This window comes from Amblyomma americanum, chromosome 9 (genome assembly GCF_052857255.1).
Source record: "Amblyomma americanum isolate KBUSLIRL-KWMA chromosome 9, ASM5285725v1, whole genome shotgun sequence".
Taxonomy (NCBI): domain Eukaryota; kingdom Metazoa; phylum Arthropoda; class Arachnida; order Ixodida; family Ixodidae; genus Amblyomma; species Amblyomma americanum.
This window is the reverse complement of record NC_135505.1, coordinates 25,346,487-25,368,724: the sequence shown is the minus strand read 5'-3', so window position 1 is coordinate 25,368,724 and position 22,238 is coordinate 25,346,487. Positions and strand designations below refer to the sequence as shown.

Here is a 22,238-nt window from a genome sequence, read left to right as displayed (position 1 = left end):
CACTCGCGCACAGCTCGCGGAAAAAAGGCGAACATAAAGGTGTTTTTTGCGCAGAAATATTCTTGTATGGTGAACTCATTTCTGTGGCGCGTTTGCCTGGAAGTGTTCAAGGTAATGTATGTAGCAGAATCAACTTTAAGTTTGTTATGTAAAATTATGTACAGAAACTTCAGACGGTGAAGCGTCGCACGACTAGCTAGCGTGTCAATACTGTGTCAATAATGTACCATACATGCATATATAGGAGTTGGTAATATTCTGCGCTTTCCTGCGTCACCTAAATGGTGGCGTGAATATGACGGGTTGTCGAGTGTCCTTTACGAAAGGAATCGTGATCTCCTTGTTGACTGATGTCTACGGTTGCTCTAACTCCATTGGGGAGGACATTAGGAAATCCCTTGTAGGTAACGGAGAGCACGCTGATCTGTCAGTAATTTTTAAAATCCCTCATATGGCCTTTCTTGTGGATTCGGATAGTGTTAGTGTTCTTCCAAGATTCCCAAACGCTAGAGGATGTGGGACGCAAAGTAATGAGGACGGCATGTTCCCCCAGCACAATGCCCCCACCGTCCTTCAACACCTTCCCTTTTCCCCCTGTGTGTTGGTTGTGAGCCTTACTGGTAAGCACGGTACTGTGAAGGCGCAGCGCGGAATGCTAGGGATGTGCCTGCTGCAACTTGGGCGGGGCAGCACTAGAGCGGGGTAGCGCTAGAGAAAGGGCGCAGCTCGTAGGCTGGGGGCTCGCGGTGCAACGCAGTGCTTAAAGAGCGCATGACATACCGGCCACCGCCCAGTTTCAAAGGCTATGCTCCCGACGTACATACATGCACTCTGACATGCATACATGACATACATACCTTTTATAAAAGGGTGCGCGCTAGAGGACAGCTTAAACCCGTTTTGGTTCCCATATAGGCGTATCTCCGTTAGAGTGTACATACATGCATGCATGCATGCATACGTACATACCTACATACGTGCATGAACACACACATACATGCACACACAAACATATACACACATACATATATGCATACATACATACATACATACATACATACATACATACATACATACATACATACATACATACATACATACATACATACATACATACATACATGCATGCATGCATGCATGCATGCATACATACATGCATGCATGCATGCATGCATGCATGCATGCATACATACATACATACATACATACATACATACATACATACATACATACATACATACATACATACATACATACATACATACATGGGGTTTAACGTCCCAAAGCGACTGACGCTATGAGGGACGCTGGACTGAAGGGCTCCGGAAATTTTGACCACCTGGGGTCTATTTATTTATTTGTAGAGTACTGCAGACCATAAGATGGGTCCAAGCAGGAGGGGCAAAATATACATGAAAAGAAACGCGGCAAATTACATCGCAGAAAAATAAAATACGAGCAATAGGGCACAGTAAACAACAAGGAAAAACAGCTCAGCAACTATCAATAAGCAATTTTGTCAATGGCATCGATTCTGTTTACAACCTCAGGCGGGAGTTCATTCCATTGTGTGATTGTGTGAGGAAAACGTGATGATTTAAGTGCATTGATTCTAACGCTCTACGGTGTTAGTGATTCCGTGTGACGATATCGTGTTAGTCGCCTTGTGATCGGCTTAAGAAATAAATCAGGGCTCATGGAGAGTTTGCTATTTTTGAGTAAGACAAGAAATTTCTATCTTTGAATTTTCCTTCGTGTTTGCAATGCCTGTATGTTGTGTTGTGCCATAAGAGTGGTTGGAGAGTCAGTAGAACGATATTAAAGATGAATCGTACAGATTTTTGCTGGATCATTTCCAGTGCCTCAATGTTATGTTTTGTGTAAGGGTTCCAGACGGTGCAAACGGTGCGGTCTGATGATGGATGTGTGGGCTAAAAACTTGCACTGGAAGGGGCACCTTTTAGTCTATGCCTAAGGAAGCAAAATGTCGGAAAGGAGAAGTACATATCTTGGTTGTATGCTTATTTTAGCTCAGATTAATGGTTATAGTAACACCCAAGTATTTGTAGTCCTTAACTTCCTCAAGCGGATGACTTGGAAGGGCATGCGGAAATGATAGGCTACTTTGTTTACTGGTCACTTCCATAAAGACTGTTTAAGCTTCATCTCCCATCGACTGCACCATGAGTGAATGTTCTGAAGGTTAGAATTCAGAATGACTTGGTCTTAGTGGTGTCTGATTTCATGAAACAAAACACAAAAACACATGAAACAAAACACATCGGCAGAATCTTTGGTTACAGGCGCGAAAGACGCAACACAAGGCAGAAAGACGGGATGGAGCGCCACTCACAACTGATTTATTTGAAGACAACGCGGACAAATATATACCATCTTATACGCAAGGAATACTATCATCTTCAAAATTGATATGATAGCGAACGAGTGAAAAAGTTGTTCTCAGCCTTATAAAATGATATGGACGTGTCGCTGACGCACATGCTTCCTTTGTTTGCAACCAAAAAAGCTTCTATTCATTCCCTGGCTTTTGTATCTTTGTTCTTTGATAGAATTCGTGAACTGGAAAAACATGGCCCACAAGTGCATGACGGGAAGAACCTTATATGCTTAGGCATATTTGGGCCTTCTTTATCTTGCTGACGTTTATTTTGTGTTCCCTGATTCGCTCGTTAACGCAGCGTCCAGTTTGCCCTATACAGGAGCGGCCGCACGAGCGGGGAATTTCATAGACACCTTCGACGCACTTTCTTTCTTTCTTTCTTTCTTTCTTTCTTTCTTTCTTTCTTTCTTTCTTTCTTTCTTTCTTTCTTTCTTTCATTCATTCTTTCTTTCTTTCTTTCTTTCTTTCTTTCTTTCTTTCTTTCTTTCTTTCTTTCTTTCTTTCTTTCTTTTTCTCAGACATTTGCCTAAGAGAACTTCATGAACGATCGCCCATGTTTGGTGCCACACCCTCTCTCTTGTTTTCGTTCTCTTTCAATACGAGAGCAAAGGCTTCCTAGCTTTTCTGGGGCTGAAAAACAAGCGGCACACCATGCCTGCTCGCGACCTTCTTCAAGTTGTGGGCTAGCCTGTGCACGTAGGGCACCACCACAGGTCGCACCACCTCTTCTCAAGGGACATCTTCCCCAGCTCGCACAGCCTTTTTCTTCATCTTCTGTAGCAGGCTTTCAGCGACCGCCGTTATGACCGAACCAGGGAAACCAGTTGAAGACAGCCTGGCCAATTGGTTTTTAAAACTTAGTGGCATCTTGTGAGAGCATGATTTTCTGCCTTGTATTGTGTCTGTTTTCGCGCCTGTAACCAAAGATGTACAGTTACCAACCTGCCCAGGGAGGCGTTCTTTTAAGAAAAGCCTAATTTGCACCGGTTCACTAACTACTTCCAGTGTCATTGATGTAGGCCAAAAATAATAATGGTCCCAGTACACTTCCTTGCGGCACGCCAGAAGTGACCGCAAGGTAGTTTGATCAATGGGCATGAATAGCGATGAACTGGGCGCGGTTAGAAAGGTAAGCAGAACCCAGATAAATATGAAGAAAGGAAGCCCGGTATTTTTAAGCTTATGCATTAGTTTTGCTTGTGAAACAAAGTCAAAAGCTTTCTAAAAATCTAGAAAAATGGCGTCCATCTGCCCTGACTTGTTTACAATGTCAGCAAAACTGTGAACTACAGATGTTAATTGTGTGACGGTCAAAAGGCCTTTTCTAAATCCATGTTGGAGTGACGATAGAATGTCGCTGTCATTTAGAAAAGAAGTTATATAAGTGGCTACAATGTGTTCGATAACTTCGTAAGAAGAAGATGTAAGCGATTTGGGTCGAAAATTAGTGACAGATGAGGCTGTACCTTTCTTCAGTACTGGCACAATCCGTGCAGATCTCCAATCCGAAGAAACAGTGCCGGTTAATAGGCTCGCATGGTAAATTATAGCAAGAAATTGGGATAACATTTTAGTATAACGGCGCAAGAACATATCTGGAATCGCGTCCGGACCGGGAGACACTTTTATTTTCATATTCAACAGCATTGAAACCACACCTGCAGAAGATACAATGCTTGGTTCGGTATGACAAGATAAAGGTGGTTCACATAAGAGGGAATTTGATTTCGTGAAGACAGTGTGGAAATATTTATTAAAATGTTCAGCAATGCTTGCCACGAACACCATTGCGCAGAATTTTGTCGACAGGTTTGTTTTTCCTGCAGAAGTGTTTCCAAAACTTCTGCGGAGCATTCTGAATGAAACTTGATGGCGTGTGGTCAAAATAATCACGTTTTGATTGACCTACAGCCTGTCGTAGAGCACCTTGCGCAGCTTCGATAGCGTTTCAGCAGGCACGTGCTCGTTTAACGTGCACTGACATCACACGGTGTACGGGCCTCTAGCATTTTGGCTCCACCGAAATGCGACCACCGTGGCCGGGATCGAACCCTCGCCTTTCGGGTGAGCAGCCGAGCGCCATGACCACTGAGCCATCGCGGCGGCTGAATGTTGGAGTGTCGTTGCTGCCGTAATGATGAAGCACTTAAAACTCTTCCATCCAACATAAAAGAAGACAATTTTACCGAAAATTAAGCAACCTGAGTTCACTGTGAAGAAGAGCAACCGACGTGTCACTGACTTCACAACTTGTGCCAACTTGTAACTGACTTACGCCTCTAAAATCTTTTTAGCCAACTATATTTCGAACATCGAGTGACCTTTGAGTTTCAGTACAGTGGGCCACATTTACGGCTTTTGCCATGCCCATGTAAGTGCATACCATTAGTATTATCAAGTGAAGCCGCGTGTTTTCTTAGTCAATCGCTAAGGCAACGACCAACCTGCGCTGCATACACGTGCCGATAGCTCAGAGGGGCTTCGCGCATCAAACCTCACGGCGCACTGAGCGTGCACCCGGGGACATGCTTCGTACCACAGACCATTTTTTCGGCCGCTTTTTGTGTGGGAAGTGGAACCTGACAGCTTGCTGCTGCCGAGCCAAATCCATGCCGAGCTTTCCTGCGGCTCTTTTCAAATCATGAGAGACGATGCCGTGGACGCAATTTAACAACTCGCATTTCTTTTCCTGCTTCCCTTGCAAAGGACTACTGGCGTTGGGTAGTCGCTCTCCTCGAATCATTTTCCTGAAAAGGCTTCCTTCTGCGGCAGTGGACACCCACTCAGGGGAACCAAGATTTTCGAGGCGTCCAGCTTGGAAGCCATAACTCGAATCCACAGTGTGGCAAGAACACTTGAGTAGCGCGGCTCAGCAAACCAATGAAGCGATTCTACGTTTATACGTTTGGAGAAGATAGCAGAAGAACCTCGGTCGGGGGGAAGGGGGGACATGGCACGCACGCACGCAAGCACACACACACATACTACAATGCATAAAAAAGTCTGCGCCACTTATACGAGGCAATACGCTTGCATAGAAATTAAGCAGACGATAGAACACTATGAACCATCTCTAAAAATTACCTAATTGATTGTGATGTGACAAAGAACTTTTGTAGTGGTTCATGAGGGTTTAACATCCCAAAGCGACTCTGGCTATGAGGGACGCCGTAGTGAAGGTGTAGATGATGTCAGGACGGCGCGAAAGGAACAAGGACGAGAGAGGCACCTGTTGTGTTCTTGCGCCTCTCTCGTCCCTCTTCCTTTCGCGTCGTCCTGGCATCATCTACAGCTATGAGCCAACTAGCCCACAGCAAAGTACTTCTTCAGCATATCGCAGTGAAGGGCTGCGGAAATTTTGACCACCTGAGGTTCTTTAACGTGCACTCACATCGCACAGCGCACGGGCTCTATAATTTCGCCTCTATCGAAATTCGGCCGCCGCGGCCGGGATCCAACCCGCGTGTTTCGATTCAGCAGCCGAGCGCCATAACCGCTGAGCCACGAGGGAGGCTCGTCATAAGCTAACTGTCATTTCTGGCTCATGACGAGTAATATTAATAATAATAATTACTCATATCAGTTATCTATGCAAGAAATTATCTTCGATTACCATAGCTTTGTCACGCTATCACAGCATTATTTCTCGGAAGACAGAAGTCTCATCTATTAAGCATAGTTTATAGTTCCCATTTATTTTATTGCACCACAATTTGGTGCACAACCGCACAAGGAAATTTAAACAGACTTCTTACGATTCAGAAACGAATAATCCGCCATACTGGAAACGTGGAACCTATGGCCGCTATAACAAATGCTTTATGGTAATTTTAAATAGTTCCTGTAAAGCACATTTATGAATTATGCTTACTAAAATATTTTATATTTCCTGTCCTAAAGTTACTAGCCATATAGCCTCAATGGCTGGTATACAGCGCCGAAGCACTAATATACCCACTAGAAATTCGGATATATGGGAAATTTCTGGTTTCCTACATTTTACAAACACCAATCTTTGGCTCACAATCTTCCAGTATTACACAACAAATTGATACACTTAGTACGCTTGCTTCGAAGAGAGTTCAGGTCTGTTTTTGGAACGCTAAAAGGCATTATGTTGTCTTGTGTGTGTCCACGGTTTAGAATGTAATTACTAGATTTTTGATCTAGTTATTTTTTTTTGTAATGTTTAATGTTAATCAGATATTTCGTTTTGGAGCTCAAGGTGGTATATCCGATCACAAAATGTTTTGCTCAGTGTGCTTACTTGTACACCACGAACTACAAAACATGCTGTTCGTGTTGAAATCAAAAACTATGCTAAGGCCGATAATACATCTATTCTAGATTATTTAGAAAAATGTTTCGGCAAATTTGAAATTGTCTCCGAGGTCGAAACAGTTGAATAGTTGTGGCAGCGGTTTAAAACCATTATTAAAGTCTGCATTGATCAGTTTGTTCCGACCCGACTGAAGAAAACGAAGCGGAGTAACCCATGAATAACGAGGGATATTGTTCACGCGAAAAGCAAATTAAAAAGGCTGCGCAAGAGAAAAGCAGTTCCTAGGGACATACACACAGTACGTCAGAGAATAAAGGCTTTGTTACTCAGCTCGAAGCAAACAGTTTTTTAATCGCACTCTAAGTAACTTTCTTAAGACTTCCCCAGAAAAGTTTTGGCGTTATTTAGACCACAGAAAGGAAAAAAAAATAAAGCAAATGACGCTAGGAAATGTTCTAGTAGAAGAAAAATGCGATATCGCTGATAGATTCAATTAATATTTTCAATCAGTATTCACGCCAAGTGATCGACCATTTCCGGTTGATGGTGGGTCACCTTTCAGCGAATGTTCCGCGGACTGTATCAACTTCACTCAGAGGGGCGTGTTCCAGCAGTTGCTACAATTAGATGACAAGAACGCTACTGGGCCAGACGGGATACCTACTGGCTCTTTGAAAAGGTATGCCGAGTGGACATCACTTTATTTGGTAATTATTTTCCAGAAATAACTAAGCATTCAATCCGTACCACAGTGCTGGCGTTGTGCTGTAGTTACACCCATATTAAAAAGTAGCAATCGTAATCTAATGAATAACCGCCGTTCTGTATCCCTGACGTCAGTTTTCTGCAAGGTTGTGGAACACGTCATAGCGAAACATATTATTTTCCTAGGATCAAATGGCCTCCTTTGCGCAGGCCAACATGGATTCCGACGGGGACTTTCCACAGTGACACAGCTCATTGAGACCTTACACGATTTTTCCAAAGCTATAGACAACCGTGAACAGATGATTGTTATATGCGTTGATTTTGCCAAAGCCTTCGATAAGGTTCCTCATCGTAAATTACTTTCAAAACAGTACAAAGGTAGTATAAATGGCGACGCTCTAAAATGGATTGAAGATTAATTAACTAACCGCAAGCAGGCAGTTCGCGTTGATGGTTGCGAGTCTGTTTTTCTAGACGTATACTCAGGAGTACCACAGGTGTCCGTGTTGAGGTCAGCACTTTTCCTGCTTTACATAAATGATGTAGTAACTTCCTTAGATAGTTCTGCTAAGATAAAAATCTTTGCAGCTGATTTTCTGCTTGATTTTTGCACTTTTAACTGGTTCAGAGGATCGGATTAAACTCTACCGAAACCTTCAGGCGCTTGAGAGTTGGTGTGATAAGTGGGAAATGCGAAGTAATTTTGATAAGACCACATGCACGCATATCACTGCCAAAAAGAATATTTTTACTTTTCAGTACGATATTCAAGGCTACAATCTAGGTAATGTTTTTGTTTCAAATATCTTGGTGTTTCTATTTCGCACAATTTAAAATTGCATAATCACGTAGAAAGAGTGTGCTCAGCGACACAGAAGAAACTGGGTTTTTTTAGAGCAAAACTGGGAAGGGCAACAAAAGATGTCAAACTGCTGGCTTACAGATCTCTTGTTCGAACATCCCTAGAATATGCGTTAGAAGCATGGGCCCCCGATCAAAAGGTCATGTGGGCCAAAATAGAGAAGGTGCAACGCCGGGCGGCGCGCTTTATTTATTCGAAATATAGACAGACAGACACTCAGTTTTGGCGATGTTAGAGTCTTGCGGTCTTGAATTATTGGAAGATCAATGCAAGAAGCAGAGATTGAAAACGTTATTTCAAATATTTCACTGCGAAATAAAAATATAATAAAGATTTTTACTTAAAACCTCCGGGTGGACTGAGCTCCCGCTTAAATCAAAGTGAAGCGATTCGACCGTACTTGTCCCGAACCAATGCCTTTCGTTGTTCGTTCTTCCCAGAGACACTAGAGCTGTGGAACAAACTTCCTGCAGAAATTGTTCGCGGTTCTGATACCGCATTGTTTGCAAATGCAATCAAGGTCCCTTTCTAAACTCTGTACCATGTGGATATTGCAAGTGTTTTACATTTGCTTTATTTTCCAATTGTGTGCTTGCAGCAGATGGCTGAACATTTAAATACGTGTCTTATAGTCTATATCTTATCCTGAGCTGTATCCGTAGGACACTTTTAGTGCATATGCATATTTCTTTTTGTATCCGGCTCTTTATTGTATGAACGTTATGTGTGACATCTCTCTCTCTCTATAATGACCCTCAACTGAGGGTTGACAGTATTTATAAACGAGTAAAAAAATAAATAAATAAATAAATAAGCATTATGTTGTCTTGCGTGTTTTCTGTTTTAGGATGTAATCACTAGATTTTTGATCCAGTTATTTTCTTTTGAACTGCCCAATGTTTATTTCACGTTTTAAACTGTTTCTCAACTCATTATTTGATGATATGGTGCTATAGATGTACCCTCTATATTTGACTGCTACTGTCTCGCAGCGGTCTCTTGAGCCTCAGTCAAGCTGCTTGACCAGCTTATAGCCCAGGAGACCATCCAGCTCCCTTTCTGGAAAAATAATATCCACTGATCCGCGGCCACCTTGATCGACGCGAGCGGCGGGGTGTTGCGTGTCGCACTTGCCTATCTATAGGAGGCCGTGGTTCGTCCAAAGCATGCTTTTGTTTGACGACAGATGGCAGCACGGGTACTAAATTTGGTGTAAGTTTCGTATCGCTTTTGAAAAAAAAGGTCCCCCTTAGAAGGCTAGTGGCTCTAGGGAAAAAAAAACTAAATTTGAAGCCATCATTTTGAACAGGCGGAATTTGGATGTACAAGCTGTGGCGATGGTATGACGCTTCTCCGCTGTTAAGTTCAAAATATTTCGGTTGGTTCTGGAAAAGAAGCTTGGACCTGTCACTTTTGGTTCTGAAGTCAAACGCTTGTAGACCAGCACGTTTACTTAAGTGTGCTGAGGCATCAAAATTCCAGCACCTTACTGCGCCCGTGGTGTTTTGTATGTTCCTCATTGGCTTTGTCCTCGTCCTTTGCGCAGTTTTAACATTTCTTGAACATTTCTGCAGGACGATGAATTCGTTCCAGCCTAAGACCGCGATAACAAACGCCTAAAATCACTTGGCCCTGGGCCAGGTTTTGGACGCCCATACGACTTCTAAGCTGGACGCAATGATAGAAGTGATTGATTCAACATGTTTGCTAAGGACGCGATCACCTTGCCTTGTTTCCCTGCCGCGGCGGTACAACTGAAGCTTGTTACATGTACAAAGAATTTCAGTCTCAAAAGCTGTCATGAATCCATGTTTCGGTACTGGCAGAGCATGGGTCTACGAGAGATGGTTCATGACGCTTCTTCATTACTCCTCTTATGTTAGTGAATGAGACGGAAATGTGTGCTGGGGAGGAGTGGCATCCGCTGCTCCTCTGAAATCGTTAATCAAATGGCATCGTTGATGACGCAGCCAGTTGTGCAAAAGAGACAGAGGGTGACACACGGTTAGTAATCGGGCTGTGATTGTCCGAAAGCTTTGCTTGAGGTTTAGCTGAGATACCTTTAGTGTTACGATACTATACATGAAGCATTGGTCATTGATGAGTAAGTTAGTGCACTAATTGAGCCTGAAGGACGGTAGAGGTGGATGAGATATGGGAGAAGACGTTGCCCTGGAGTGGGCGTAATGGGGCTGGTGAGGGTGATTTCTAGGCTCTTTGTGGAGTGGCGTGTGGCTGCTGAATAATCCTCAGTTATACGAATTTGCTTTTTTTTTGCAGGTCATGTTTAGCCTGCATCACTTCTTCATACGCCTTGAAGCTTGATAAATTTAACTCTATAGGGCAGCTTCTAGAGGTTGAGTGCTGTCCTATTCTGTGCGCACGCTCTCAGTCGGTTGAAGATATCTGGCTGTCGAGGCATGCGCCAAACTTAATTCGGCACTTTTTTTTTCGTCTTCTGTCATGTTTCGTTCGCATCAGGGATTGCGTGAAATACTGGATTATCGCGGCGGCTCCTGCCCTGAAGTTCATTTATACTCGTCGGCTAGAGGTAGTTTTTTTTAAAAGAAAACACATTTTCGTGGGTTCCATATCTTCTTGGTTCAGCTGGCACCACTTGATCAAGCTACCCTCGTAGCTTTTTGTCCGAGGCCGGTTTCCTGTATTTAACTGGAAACAAGCCTTCAGTTCAATTTTTTAACGCTGTCGATGTGTGTTACATCGTAGACACATGGCAAGCGTGTGCCCCGATCGAAGAACCACACGAGTATCAGAAGAACGTTTGTTGTTATCGAAGCGTACTCTTTATATAAGGGCAAGGAAAGGTAACGGCAGGGGAAAGGCAAGGAGGGGAATGAAAGCGCACACTCATGATGCCGATGCCCGAGGAGGTTTGGCCAACTCAGCCGTGGAATGATAAGCCGCGATGAGAGCAACTGATACTGGTTGCTACATTTATCTCCCCTTAATATTGCAGACGCTGAGGGGGTCTGCGCTGACGCTTCGAACGTCGTAATGGAACTTCATAGCGGTCCCCAAGAGGTGGGGTGTCTTGCGCTGGTCCTTGGGCTGGCAGCCGCAATGGTGACGATATCTGCTGCGTGTTTGATCGGTCAGCCCGTCTTCCTCTGGAGCCGATGTCACTTGCGGCGGGCTTGATCGTGTTGCGCGCACCTGGCCAACGTGCCGCCGCATAGGTCCACATGGCGTATCGATCGTGACTATTCGGGCGCCGGGCGCAGATGCCGTCCTCCCTAGTCTCCACTTATCTCCCATGCCGCAATTACGAGCGTAAACAGGAACGTCTTCCGGCAGCGTCCACTCATCCGTTTTGGAGGAACCTGCATGAACGGAAGGAAATAATGCGTCTAATCGAGGTCGGATACGGTAGCCCAAGAGGAGTTAAGACGCACATTTTTCTGAACTGAGGGGAGTCCTCCTGTAGTTAAAAAGAAGGCGATCCAGATTGTCTTCTAGTCGGCCGTTGCCCATTTTCTTGGGGCCGTCCTTGATGATGCGGACTGCCCTTTCTGCTAGCCCGTTCGATTGCGACTGTACACAGGTGTACGCAGATGGGTAATATTATTCCTCCTCACAAATGTTGCGAACTCATCGCTGGTGAACTGTGTGTCATTATCAGTTGCGATGGTTCGAGGAAAACCACATCTGCGAAACGTATTCCGCAAGGAGCTGATCGTAGCAGAGGTACTTGCTCGTTTCAGTGGAACAGCTTCGATCCACTTGCTGTGTGCGTCTACGAGTACGAGGATGACTGTACCCAATACTGGACCCGCAAAGTCAGCGTGAACTCTTTCCCAGCTCTCTTGAGTCTTTGGCCACTTACGTGCCTGTGCGGCAGCAGGCATAAGCAAGTTTTGTATGCAACTTTTACAGGAAGCTGACAGTCGTTTATGCTGCTTCATAGCAGAGGAGCCCGGGTGGGTTTCATGCACTTGGTCCAAAACTCGCGCACGCAATTTTTCTGGAATCACTACTCTCCGACCCCAGTACAACAGATCGTGCCAAAGGTCACTGCTCCTGAGCTCCATTGTGCTGGCGTATCTATGGCTGTGTACACAGAAGAGCCACCTGCCACGATTGTCAGCTGGCAAAGTGCAGAGACGGAAATCCCTTCTCCTTGGAGTCTGCCATGGAAAGAACCCTGCCCCCGGGAAAATGGGATTGATGAAATGACTTTATAAAATGGATAATCACCAACAATGACTAAGGATTACGCATGAAAACTGAAGATGACTAAGAATGACTCGGCAAAATGAAAATGTGAAACAACTGCCATCAGGTGTTACAAGTTGCGCAGAAAAGTGCAGTCGTATTGATTGCAAACATACCATGGCACTCCCATGCGTTTCCTTACTCTAAACAATATGGCATTTTATCTATCTATATTTTGTGCACCCGTTAAAATGATTTCGTGCGTACATAAAACGCAGTAAAAATAATGAACTCATGTCGGAAGCCTTTAATCTTTATCAGCACACACCTGTGTACAATACACAATGTCACTTGCCTCTGCTTCTACCTTTTTGCCGCACCTCATATGGTAAACAGGCTTTGTTCTATAACAAAGCACATTACGTTAGCATGCTGGCACAAAATACCAGGTGCATGTAGATGAAATCTTACCAATGAGTTACGGTCCGCTATTTGCATTTTCCGAATCTTTTGTGGTATCATTGTAGACAAATAGAGTAAATTGCGGGGCTTGTTGGTTCAGAATGCGCGTTGGTCGAAACAGCGAAACAGACGCAGGACAATAACAAGGAGGCACATACACAACACCGCACATTGTAGACAAGTGCAGTGTTAATGATATCCTATTCGAAATCAAGAGGAAAAAAATGGCATTGGGCAGGGCATATAACGCGAAGACAAGATGACCGCTGGTCCTAAAGGGTAACGGAGTGGATTCCAAGACAGAGAGAGAGAGAGAGAGAAAGAAAGACGAACGGAAAGGCAGAAATGTAACTAAGAGGGGACAGCAGAAGATCAGGTGGGCGGATGAGATCAAGAAGTTTGCTGGGATACAGTGGCTGCAGCTTCCAAAGCACAGGGACATGGGAGACATGAGAGACATGGGAGAGGATTTTGCCTTGCAGTGGGCGCAGTCAGAATGATGATGATGATTGTAATGCAGGTTGTTTTTCATGTTTTTGTACGTCCGTTTTGTTTTGTTGTGTGGAAGGCGAGCGTTATATATATAACAAGCCCCCCATTTCCTTTACCTTGTCTGCTATTAGCTTAACGAGGCTGTCGGTACTGGCAGTCTTGATGCCATTGGTAGCATGAGAGGGCTCTCGCACAGTTTCCGCCCTCGCCGTTAGATAACGTTCCACGTCACACTCGCGGTAATACAGGACGTGCAACGTCCACCGCTATGGACGAGGGTGGCGCTGGTGAACACTCTCAAGGTTTGCTTACATCCAATAAACATTAATACCCACGAGAGCAGCAGATTGGACAGCCGCCGCCGTAGCTCAATTGGTAGAGCAGCGGACGCGATATTCGGAGGTCGTGTGTTCGGATCCCACCGGCGGCATTGTTTTTTCTGCTGCTTTATAAGTAATTTTTTTAAGCGATAGATTAATCTAAATATCCTTATCCCACTGATCAGCACTACACATTTAAAAAAATTTAAACATTCCCCTACACACCTTGGTTTCGGTGACTGTTGGCTCCATTCATAAGTATATATATATATATATATATATATATATATATATATATATATATATATATATATATATATATATATATATATATATATATATATATATATATATATATATACTTGGGTTTTCTTGCGTTTTTTAGGGGCATATTATGTTGTACTCATGCATACTGCTGTCGATATATACCTGGGGTACTGGTGTGTACTGGGCTACATAACGCTTTCTTAGGCAGCTCTTTTCACTGTAATCTGCGTTAGAAAATTAAGATTTCAATTTCAAGAACCATGTGGGAAGACAAATTGTCTGAGAAGACAAACAATTTGGGAAGACAAATTGTCTCTTGAGTTGGAACCGTTACTGAAAACATCTCGAGAACAGCGTCATCAGGGATATCCCTTCTTATATCCTTCCTATGTTAAGGACATCGCCCTTTTTTTAGTGAAATTCTCGACATAGATATATGCGTGTTTCATAATAAGCTGCCTTAATCACTGTGCAACATTCTTTAGAATAGCTATATAGCATCTCCAGAAGTGATGTGACACCGGTATTGCCCGAGATTTAGTTCCCTGTACCGATGCTCTGGCAAACATACTTTGGAGTATCTTTACAACTGTTCTTTAAAAGGATTTATGCAGACTTCGTGCATTAAACCTGCCATAAAATCCTACATTTCTAAACTCCTCATGTTCACACACTGCTTGCCAAGACATCACTTATAGCTAGGGGGATTTCTGTGCTGTGGTTGAAGGATTGTCGTCCTTGCGTTGAGCCAGAGACCTTGTCATTACATTGTTCTGTGCTGTGATGCTGCATTTTTCTTCATCGAGCTCTTAAGAAAGCTGTTGTGATCACTCTGTGCAGTGTCAGATTAATCCTCGGTGAGAAAAACTTTGTAATTATTTGGTATCATTTTCTGTTGATAGACCAGTTCAGTATGTGGAAGAGCCGTATCGTGGACCGACATCTCGAGCTATCGCGTTTGATGAGAGAGATACAGAGGGAAGCAGGGAGGTTAGCCTTAAGGATGTTCCGATTTGCTACCCTGCACTGGGTGACAGGGTATGTAAAAGGCGAAGATGGAAGAAGTGAGGAGTACACTCAAAATCGGTCACTCGAGCATGTTGCTCTCAAGTAATTAAACACGGTCGCGGTTGCTCAGTGGTTATGGCGCTGGGCTGCTGACCCGAAAGACGCGGGTTCGATCCCGGCCGCGGCGGCCGAATTTCGATGGAGGTGAAATTCTAGAAGCCCGTGTACTGTGCGATGTCAGTGCACGTTAAAAAAAAAAAAAACCCAGGTGGCCGAAATCTCCGGAGACCTTCACTGCGGCGTCCCTCATAGCCTGAGTCGCTTTCGGATGTTAAACGCTCATAAACTAACCAAGTAATTAAACAGTACTTTGTATGCTTTGAGAGCTGTCGGTTGCTGTGGCCACATTCCAAGGATCTGACCCTTCGTCAGAGGGCGATCATCCCGGTGGTTCAGAGCACAGCATAGCGTATGTCCTTCTGTGGTAAAAAGCTGGGAACTCACGCAGTAGATGTCTCTTCATATTCAGATATGTCACAGGCAGGGCTGTCGGCCATAAAGATGCGGAAGGAGCACAGCTTTGGAAAACCAGCACCGAGCCATATAGGGCGCGGCAATATTGTTTCACGCCGCGCTAAGTGAGGTGAAAGGCGAATGCATAGTCCATGACCACGGTATTGAGGTGACAGTTGAAAAGCCCGCCCGTGTTCCATGAGAAAAGTGCGAGATCCCGCGACAGCCTGCGAAGTCTACTCGCAGCGCTAATCCTTGATAAAGGAATATAGTCACATGAAGACAGTCGTTGTGGGATCACTGAGTGGCTTTGTTCGCGCAGTGGTTTGCTGTGAATGCGCAGTGTCCTGGAAGCCATTGGATAACTATATCGTGACCTTTTATTATTGTGTCTTGATGAACTTGTCGAATATCCAAAGTTTCTGCTACGAGACCACTGCTGTTCGATGCGGCAAGTATATGCAGCGCAGGAGGAAACCGCTGACTGGTTAGCCTCTGCTGTGTGACTGCCACCATTGTTAGGCGCATGCTTGCAGCTGAGTGAAGGGGTAAACACAGCGAGATCGCGTAATGCTAACTAGTTATGCGAGGCATGAGTCAGTTCGGAGGGGCAAAGATTTTTTTGTGTTATAAATAAAAAAGCAGTGAAGGTCAACTTGTTGGAGCTTAAGAAATAAGTTTGCTCTTTATGGGACCTTTGGCAGGAGCCTGGCTCACCTCCCTATCACAGTCCAAATATTCACTTTCCAGGGATGGTGAAGTTCTCTAAGGAGTACGTCAACTATGTTACTAAGTCTGCACTGGCATGGCTTCGAGTCAAGATGAGAAAAATATACATTGTAGCGATAGCTACATTACGGTAGCATTTCGAGCCTTCAGCTGACGGCGCCGTGGGTGTGGCGGCGCGCCACTGCCACGTGGTCACGTGAATTAGAGAAAACCTAGCACCAAAACCATGCAAACCACAAGGACGAACGACGACGAGACACAAGCGCTTGTGTCTCGTTGTGATCTGTCCTTGTGGTTTGCATAGTTTTGGCGCTAGGTTTTCTCTAATTCAAGTATGCACCAACTAGCCCAAAAGAGGTGTTAATATGGTCACGTGGTTGGTAACGTGGTGCGGAGCAGCTGCCATTGGTTAGGTGCCATAGCTGGTAACGTGGTTGATTACGTGACCAGCCACATGGTTGGTCACGTGGTGCGGAGCAGCTGCTGCTGCCGGCGGCGCGGCGCGCCGGCGAAACCGAGCTGCAACAGCTGTGCGCATGCGCCGTGTCAAGTGGGACGAAGATGACGATGGAATGCCGGGCGAAACGGAGCGGTGAAAGACTGACTTTGCAATTCAACTGGCCAAGTTCCACTCGGCCAGCTGTAGCTATCGCGTCACTCCAGATTTAACCAGAGCTAAACCAGCGCCACATTTTTTTCCTGATATACGACAACACATTAAGCGGAACTTCTCTGCTTATTCGGCGTCGGTTTCATTTTCATTTTTGGTGCCCACTCGGTGTCGGTTTAAGGGGCGATGTGCGGCTGAGGCTGACAATAATGAGAGAAAAAATTGGCTGTGGTTTAGCTCTGGTTAAACCTGGAGTGACGCGATAGCTACAGCTGGCTGAGTGGAACTCGTTCAGTCGAATTGCAAAGTTAGTCTTTCGTCGCTGCGTTTCGCTGGGCGTTCCTCCTTAATCTTCATCTTCGTCCCTGGACGTGGATTCACTATCGGCGGCTAGGCGCGCTGTGCCGCCGGCACCTGCTCCACACCACGTGACCAACCACGTGACTAGCCACGGCGCAACCTTGGAGCTCAAGGGGTGCCAGGCTGAAGGCTCGAAATGCTAGCGTAATGTAGCTATCTCTACAAAAACATTTCTCGCTTTAAAAAAGAAATTCAGCAAACAACGGGCTGCAACCTTAGAAGCATGAAACATCAGTTCCAGTTCATGAACTGCATGGGGCAGCTGATGAACTGAGAAAAACGGGCAGTAGGCAACTGCTCCACATGCTTGGTGATTTTGTGCGGAAAATCTAGTAACACGTTGCTTCCACGCGATGAGTTCAATAGCTCTGTATTCTTTAAGTACGGCTGGTTTGGAAACCACGTGGAACAGTATATACACACTATACGGACAGCGCATATGGAAACTCCGAATTCGTTTGCAGTTCGCGTGACCTCATGCGCGTAATATGTAAATAATCTGGACACTACTCGGGATGAATACTGAAGTTGAAATTGAAATAGCCTTCATTTGCAGGAATGTACACAGCTGAATCGCTGCGGGTGGCATAAGGCTAGAAGACAGAAAACCTGATGAGGCCTGATGACGCACAGACTGTCGCCGGACTTTAAAATGAATTTATTAAGGTTCCACCACATATTTATAGCAACTACTTGCGCAGGCGCACATACATGCCACATTCAACAAAGTCCGGACGTCATTACTAGCCAGATAAAAAATTCCATTCTTTGTCAGTGAGAATAACAGATGGGTCGCTGATACAAACGCGCTCGTTCTTTTTTATTAAAAACACTTCTAACAGCTCGCGCTCGTGCCTGAACTTCCCGCGGCCGATAATGGTAGCATTGTTCAGCAAAGCTGAGCAATTTTGGCACTCCTTGACATGTATGGCCAGGTTGCTCCCTGTACCTAAGCGCAGCGTTCTGCCATGTTCCCTGAGTCGCTCGTTCAAACATTGCCCCGTCTGCCCAATGTAAATTTTCCCACAAGAAGTAGGGATAGAATATACTACTCCCACAGCACACTTCGTGAACTTTGTTTGGTGCTTAGTTTTGCAGGCAGGTTCTCGCTTGGAGCCGGAGATACGGACGCAAAGGCTGGAAAGCTTTCGGGGGGCATAAAACACCAAATTCACTCCAAATTTTTGGGACACCTTTTTCAGTTCATGCGAAATTCCATGGTAGTAGGGAATCACCCCAAAGTTCCTTGTCCTCTCTGTTGGGTGCTCGGTATTGGCAGCAGGCTTCTTCATTTTCTTGCCCAAGGTTTCAGCGACCGCCAACAGCAAAGAGGAAGGAAACCCAGAGGCCTCTAGTCGAACCACCTGCTCGGCAAGACTCTGCTGCATGGCATGCGGGCAACTTTTTCTCAGTGCATTTGAGAAACACAGGTTGGCAATGCCACGTTTTACCAGCTTCGAGTGAGCGCAAGCATAAGGCAAAAGCGCCTTTTTAGACCGAGGGGCATACTTCCAGCAAACGTGTTCGTCAGCTAAAAACTTGAGTTCTAAATCTAGAAACCTAATGGTGTTGTCAGAGGGTAAATCTTTGGTGAAGACCATGTTCTTTGAACAGGCACTAAAAACATTTAAAATCCGGTCCGCCACAGAGGTTAGCTGGTCAGTTGATGATAAGTTTAAAATGATTAAAAAGTCATCCACATATCGAAAAATTTTTACAACACGCTTGTCTTGAAGTGCTTTCTGCAGCGACGAATCGAACTTGGCCAAAAAAACGTTACGCAGTACAGGCGCTACACTCGATCCTATGCAGATGCCTTGCCTCTGTACAATGTAGTTGTCACCGTGCTGTATGATAGTGGGCCTTAGGTACACGCTCAGCAGTTCCACGAAAGAGTCGAGTGCTATTCCGCATTTGTTCTGGAATGCAACAATCCCGTTGGTCTCAATCACATCGCGCACTGCTTGTAGAAGCTCGTCCTGCGGTATTGAATAAAACAAGTCCTCTATGTCAATAGAGAAAGCAGCATTGGCGCTGGGAAAACCGTCGCTGAGGCTTTCCACCAGGGATGCGGAGCTCCGAACTGCAAACGGATCCGGCGGAACAAGTTCTCCTAAGGCGCGTTGCAAAATCAATGACACCATCTTTTGCAAAGAGCCTTCTACAGTCACGATGGCTCTAAAAGGATTTCCCAGCTTATGAGTCTTTGCCGTGAAAAACTCACGCAAGACATTTTGTTCACATTTGCGGATCTCATTTTCCAATCTAGACAAATTTAGCTAGTTGAGCAGACGGAGGGCTAGAGCCTTCGCCTTACGAGGTTTTAAATCCGACGGCTTAAACTTTTTCTCGATCGCTTCGTTCGCCTTCTTTTCACACAAGGAAGAAGGAAGCACGACAAACCCACCTTCCTTATCCGCCTGTAGAAGACTGAGGTTGTTCTGTTTGAACTGGGCAATCAAGGGTCGCAGGTCTTCACTCTTCTTATTGCTTCCCCATGTCTTCTCCAGGCATCCAACGCCTTCCGACACACAGTGGGTCCTCTCTTCTGGTGGGGCCCTCCTGGCGACTCTGTGCACAGCTGCTAGAAGCTAGTGTTTCTGTGCTCGTGGTTCCAGGCTGAACTTCGGGCCCATCTTCAAAATGTCATCCAAGGCTGGCGGAAGGCAGGCTCCGTTTAAGTACGTGACCGGAGTGCCAGCTGCATCCTTCTTGGGTTTCTTCGGCAAACTTCTCCGGAGCTCATTCCAGTACACCTCGATGAGTATGGCAGAGAGGCGACGATGCTCTCTTAGCTTCTTTGAAGCCACCCACGGATGCTCGTACTGCTGGCAGAGATGGCGCAACCAGTCCTGCAGGTGCCTACTTTGTCGGTGAAGCTCGGACTTTAGAATCTTACAAGTGCGCTTCTTGTGGGAAAATTTACATTGGGCAGACGGGGCAATGTCTGAACGAGCGACTCAGGGAACATGGCAGGACGCTGCGCTTAGGTACAGGGAGCAACCTAGCCATACATGTCAAGGAGTGCCAAAATTTCTCAGCTTTGCTGAGCAAGGCTACCATTATCGGCCGCGGGAAGTCCAGGCACGAGCGCGAGCTGTTAGAAGCGTTTTTAATAAAAAAAAAAAACGAGCGTGTTTGTATCAGCGACCCATCTTTTATTCTCACTGACAAAGAATGGAATTTTTTATCTGGCTAGTAATGACGTCCGGACATTGTTGAATGTGGCATGTATGTGCGCCTGCGCAAGTAGTGGCTATAAATATGTGGTGGAACTTTAATAAATACATTTTAAAGTCCGGCGACAGTCTGTGTGCCTCTTCCTCTGGTCTTGCGTCTTTTCTCGCTGGTTTTTTTTTCACGTCAACATGTACCAACTCGCCCAACAATTCACGCTTCTGAACACTTCATAGATACGCAACAGTATGAAAGAACAAAAGTACTTTTTTTGGTATTGAGCAAGGACGCGGTTGTAGTCATACGCAGCCGTACACACTGAACATAATCTAAGCATAAAACTGAAAACACGTTACACAGACACACTTGAAAAGTTCCCAACAATACCACCAGGCTGAGTTGAGTTTAATATTATGATACATTCTGAAAAAGAGTAACGCGAGCAGGAATAAAAAATTACAATATTAGGAGGTCAATTATGAACAGAGCGATAATCGCATAGAACAGTATATATATAAAGCTTTGTTCTCTTATACATGTGGTTCATTTTTGGTTTTGGGAGGTAATGCAAGAATTCTGGGCATTTATTTATTTAAATATTTAGAAATAATTCATGCCCTTTTCGGGCCCAAGCATGCAGGGCGGTTAAAACGATGTGAACAAAAACAAACCAGACATCAAGGTCACTTCGAAAACAGCAGAGAAGGCATATACTGGTATGTGTGAAAAAATGCTAAGCTCGAAATAAGACAATTAGAAAGATCAACATCAATGACACTTAACTAATCGCTTCAAATCTGTGTTTTGGATACACTTAAGAGTCAACAGTAAAGAAGTTTACTGCCACAACAGGCAAAATATATTCCAAAGGGCGATCGTACATGTGAACAAAGAATATTTATATGAATTAATATGACGCTTTGGTTGTAGTATTGTTTTGTCGTGGTTAGTGCGTGCGCTGCATTGCACTGCATATTTGCATACGAAGGATTTAAACTGTTGGCTGAAATAAACAGAGACCGTGCGGGAAAAATGTGGATAGCACGAGGACTTCCATATATTTCCACATCATATGGACTCCGTATTCCCGCAGTTCTATGTGCGGCCCTCAAATGGAAGATTTAGTGCGGATAAGGCCAACTGATTTCTTCTCGCTCGCACCACGCAGCTGCAAAGGCCGCCGCCATGAACGGGCCCGTGGTGCTAGGGCTGATCATGAGGGCGCTCTTCTCCATCCCGTACGACGTGGAGCGGCCCACCAAGCTGGGACCCGTGGGCGGCCGCATCGTCCATGTGCTGGGGCAGCCCATCGAGGAGTACCGGGGCATACCGTACGCCGAGCCGCCCGTCAGAGAGCTCCGCTTCAAGCCTCCGGTTCCCGCTAAGGTGTGTGGCCGCTCTCTGCGGGACACTGGTCAGGCGAGTTGGTGCAGGACGAAAGGAGCGAGTAAGCAACGGGGAAAAACTGACACAAGCGCTGACTTAAAAATGGACCATTTGTTGCAGTACTCGCAGTGAAAATAGGAAGAACCTTTCAGTCAAAACAGAAATCAAGGAAAAATTGGTTTCGGAAAATAGAAAATGGGCAATGAGAAAAGGGGGGGGGGTCTCACATACCTCGGTGGACACTCGAACCGCGCCGTAAGGGAAGGGATGAAGGAGGGAGCGAAAGAAGAAAGGGAGAAAGAAGGGCCGCTGTGGAGGTCTCGGGATTAATTTTGACCACCTGGTGATCTTTAACGTGCATTGATATCGCACAGCACACGGGCACCTTTTCACGAGAAAGTATCTCATGTTGCAAACTGATACCAGTGGAAAAGAGTAACAACGGGAAGAGAGGACATAGAGGAAAGCCGTAGAACGGCTTGACTGCT

General features: G+C 45.2%; 1 protein-coding gene across 2 annotated transcripts in view; it reads left to right on the top strand.

Annotated features, from left to right (window-relative positions):
* The window catches only part of LOC144105589 (acetylcholinesterase-like), a 125,712-nt gene that overhangs the window by 2,496 nt on the left and 100,978 nt on the right, over window positions 1-22,238 (top strand). Inside the window, exons 2-3 of one of the 2 annotated variants that reach the window (XM_077638709.1) lie at window positions 19,698-19,868; window positions 21,533-21,750. In XM_077638709.1, the coding sequence (XP_077494835.1) occupies window positions 21,550-21,750 (201 nt within the window). In that variant the 5' untranslated portion in view covers window positions 19,698-19,868; window positions 21,533-21,549. The remainder of the gene's footprint in view (window positions 1-19,697; window positions 19,869-21,532; window positions 21,751-22,238) is intronic. The other variant, XM_077638708.1, reaches the window with a different exon arrangement.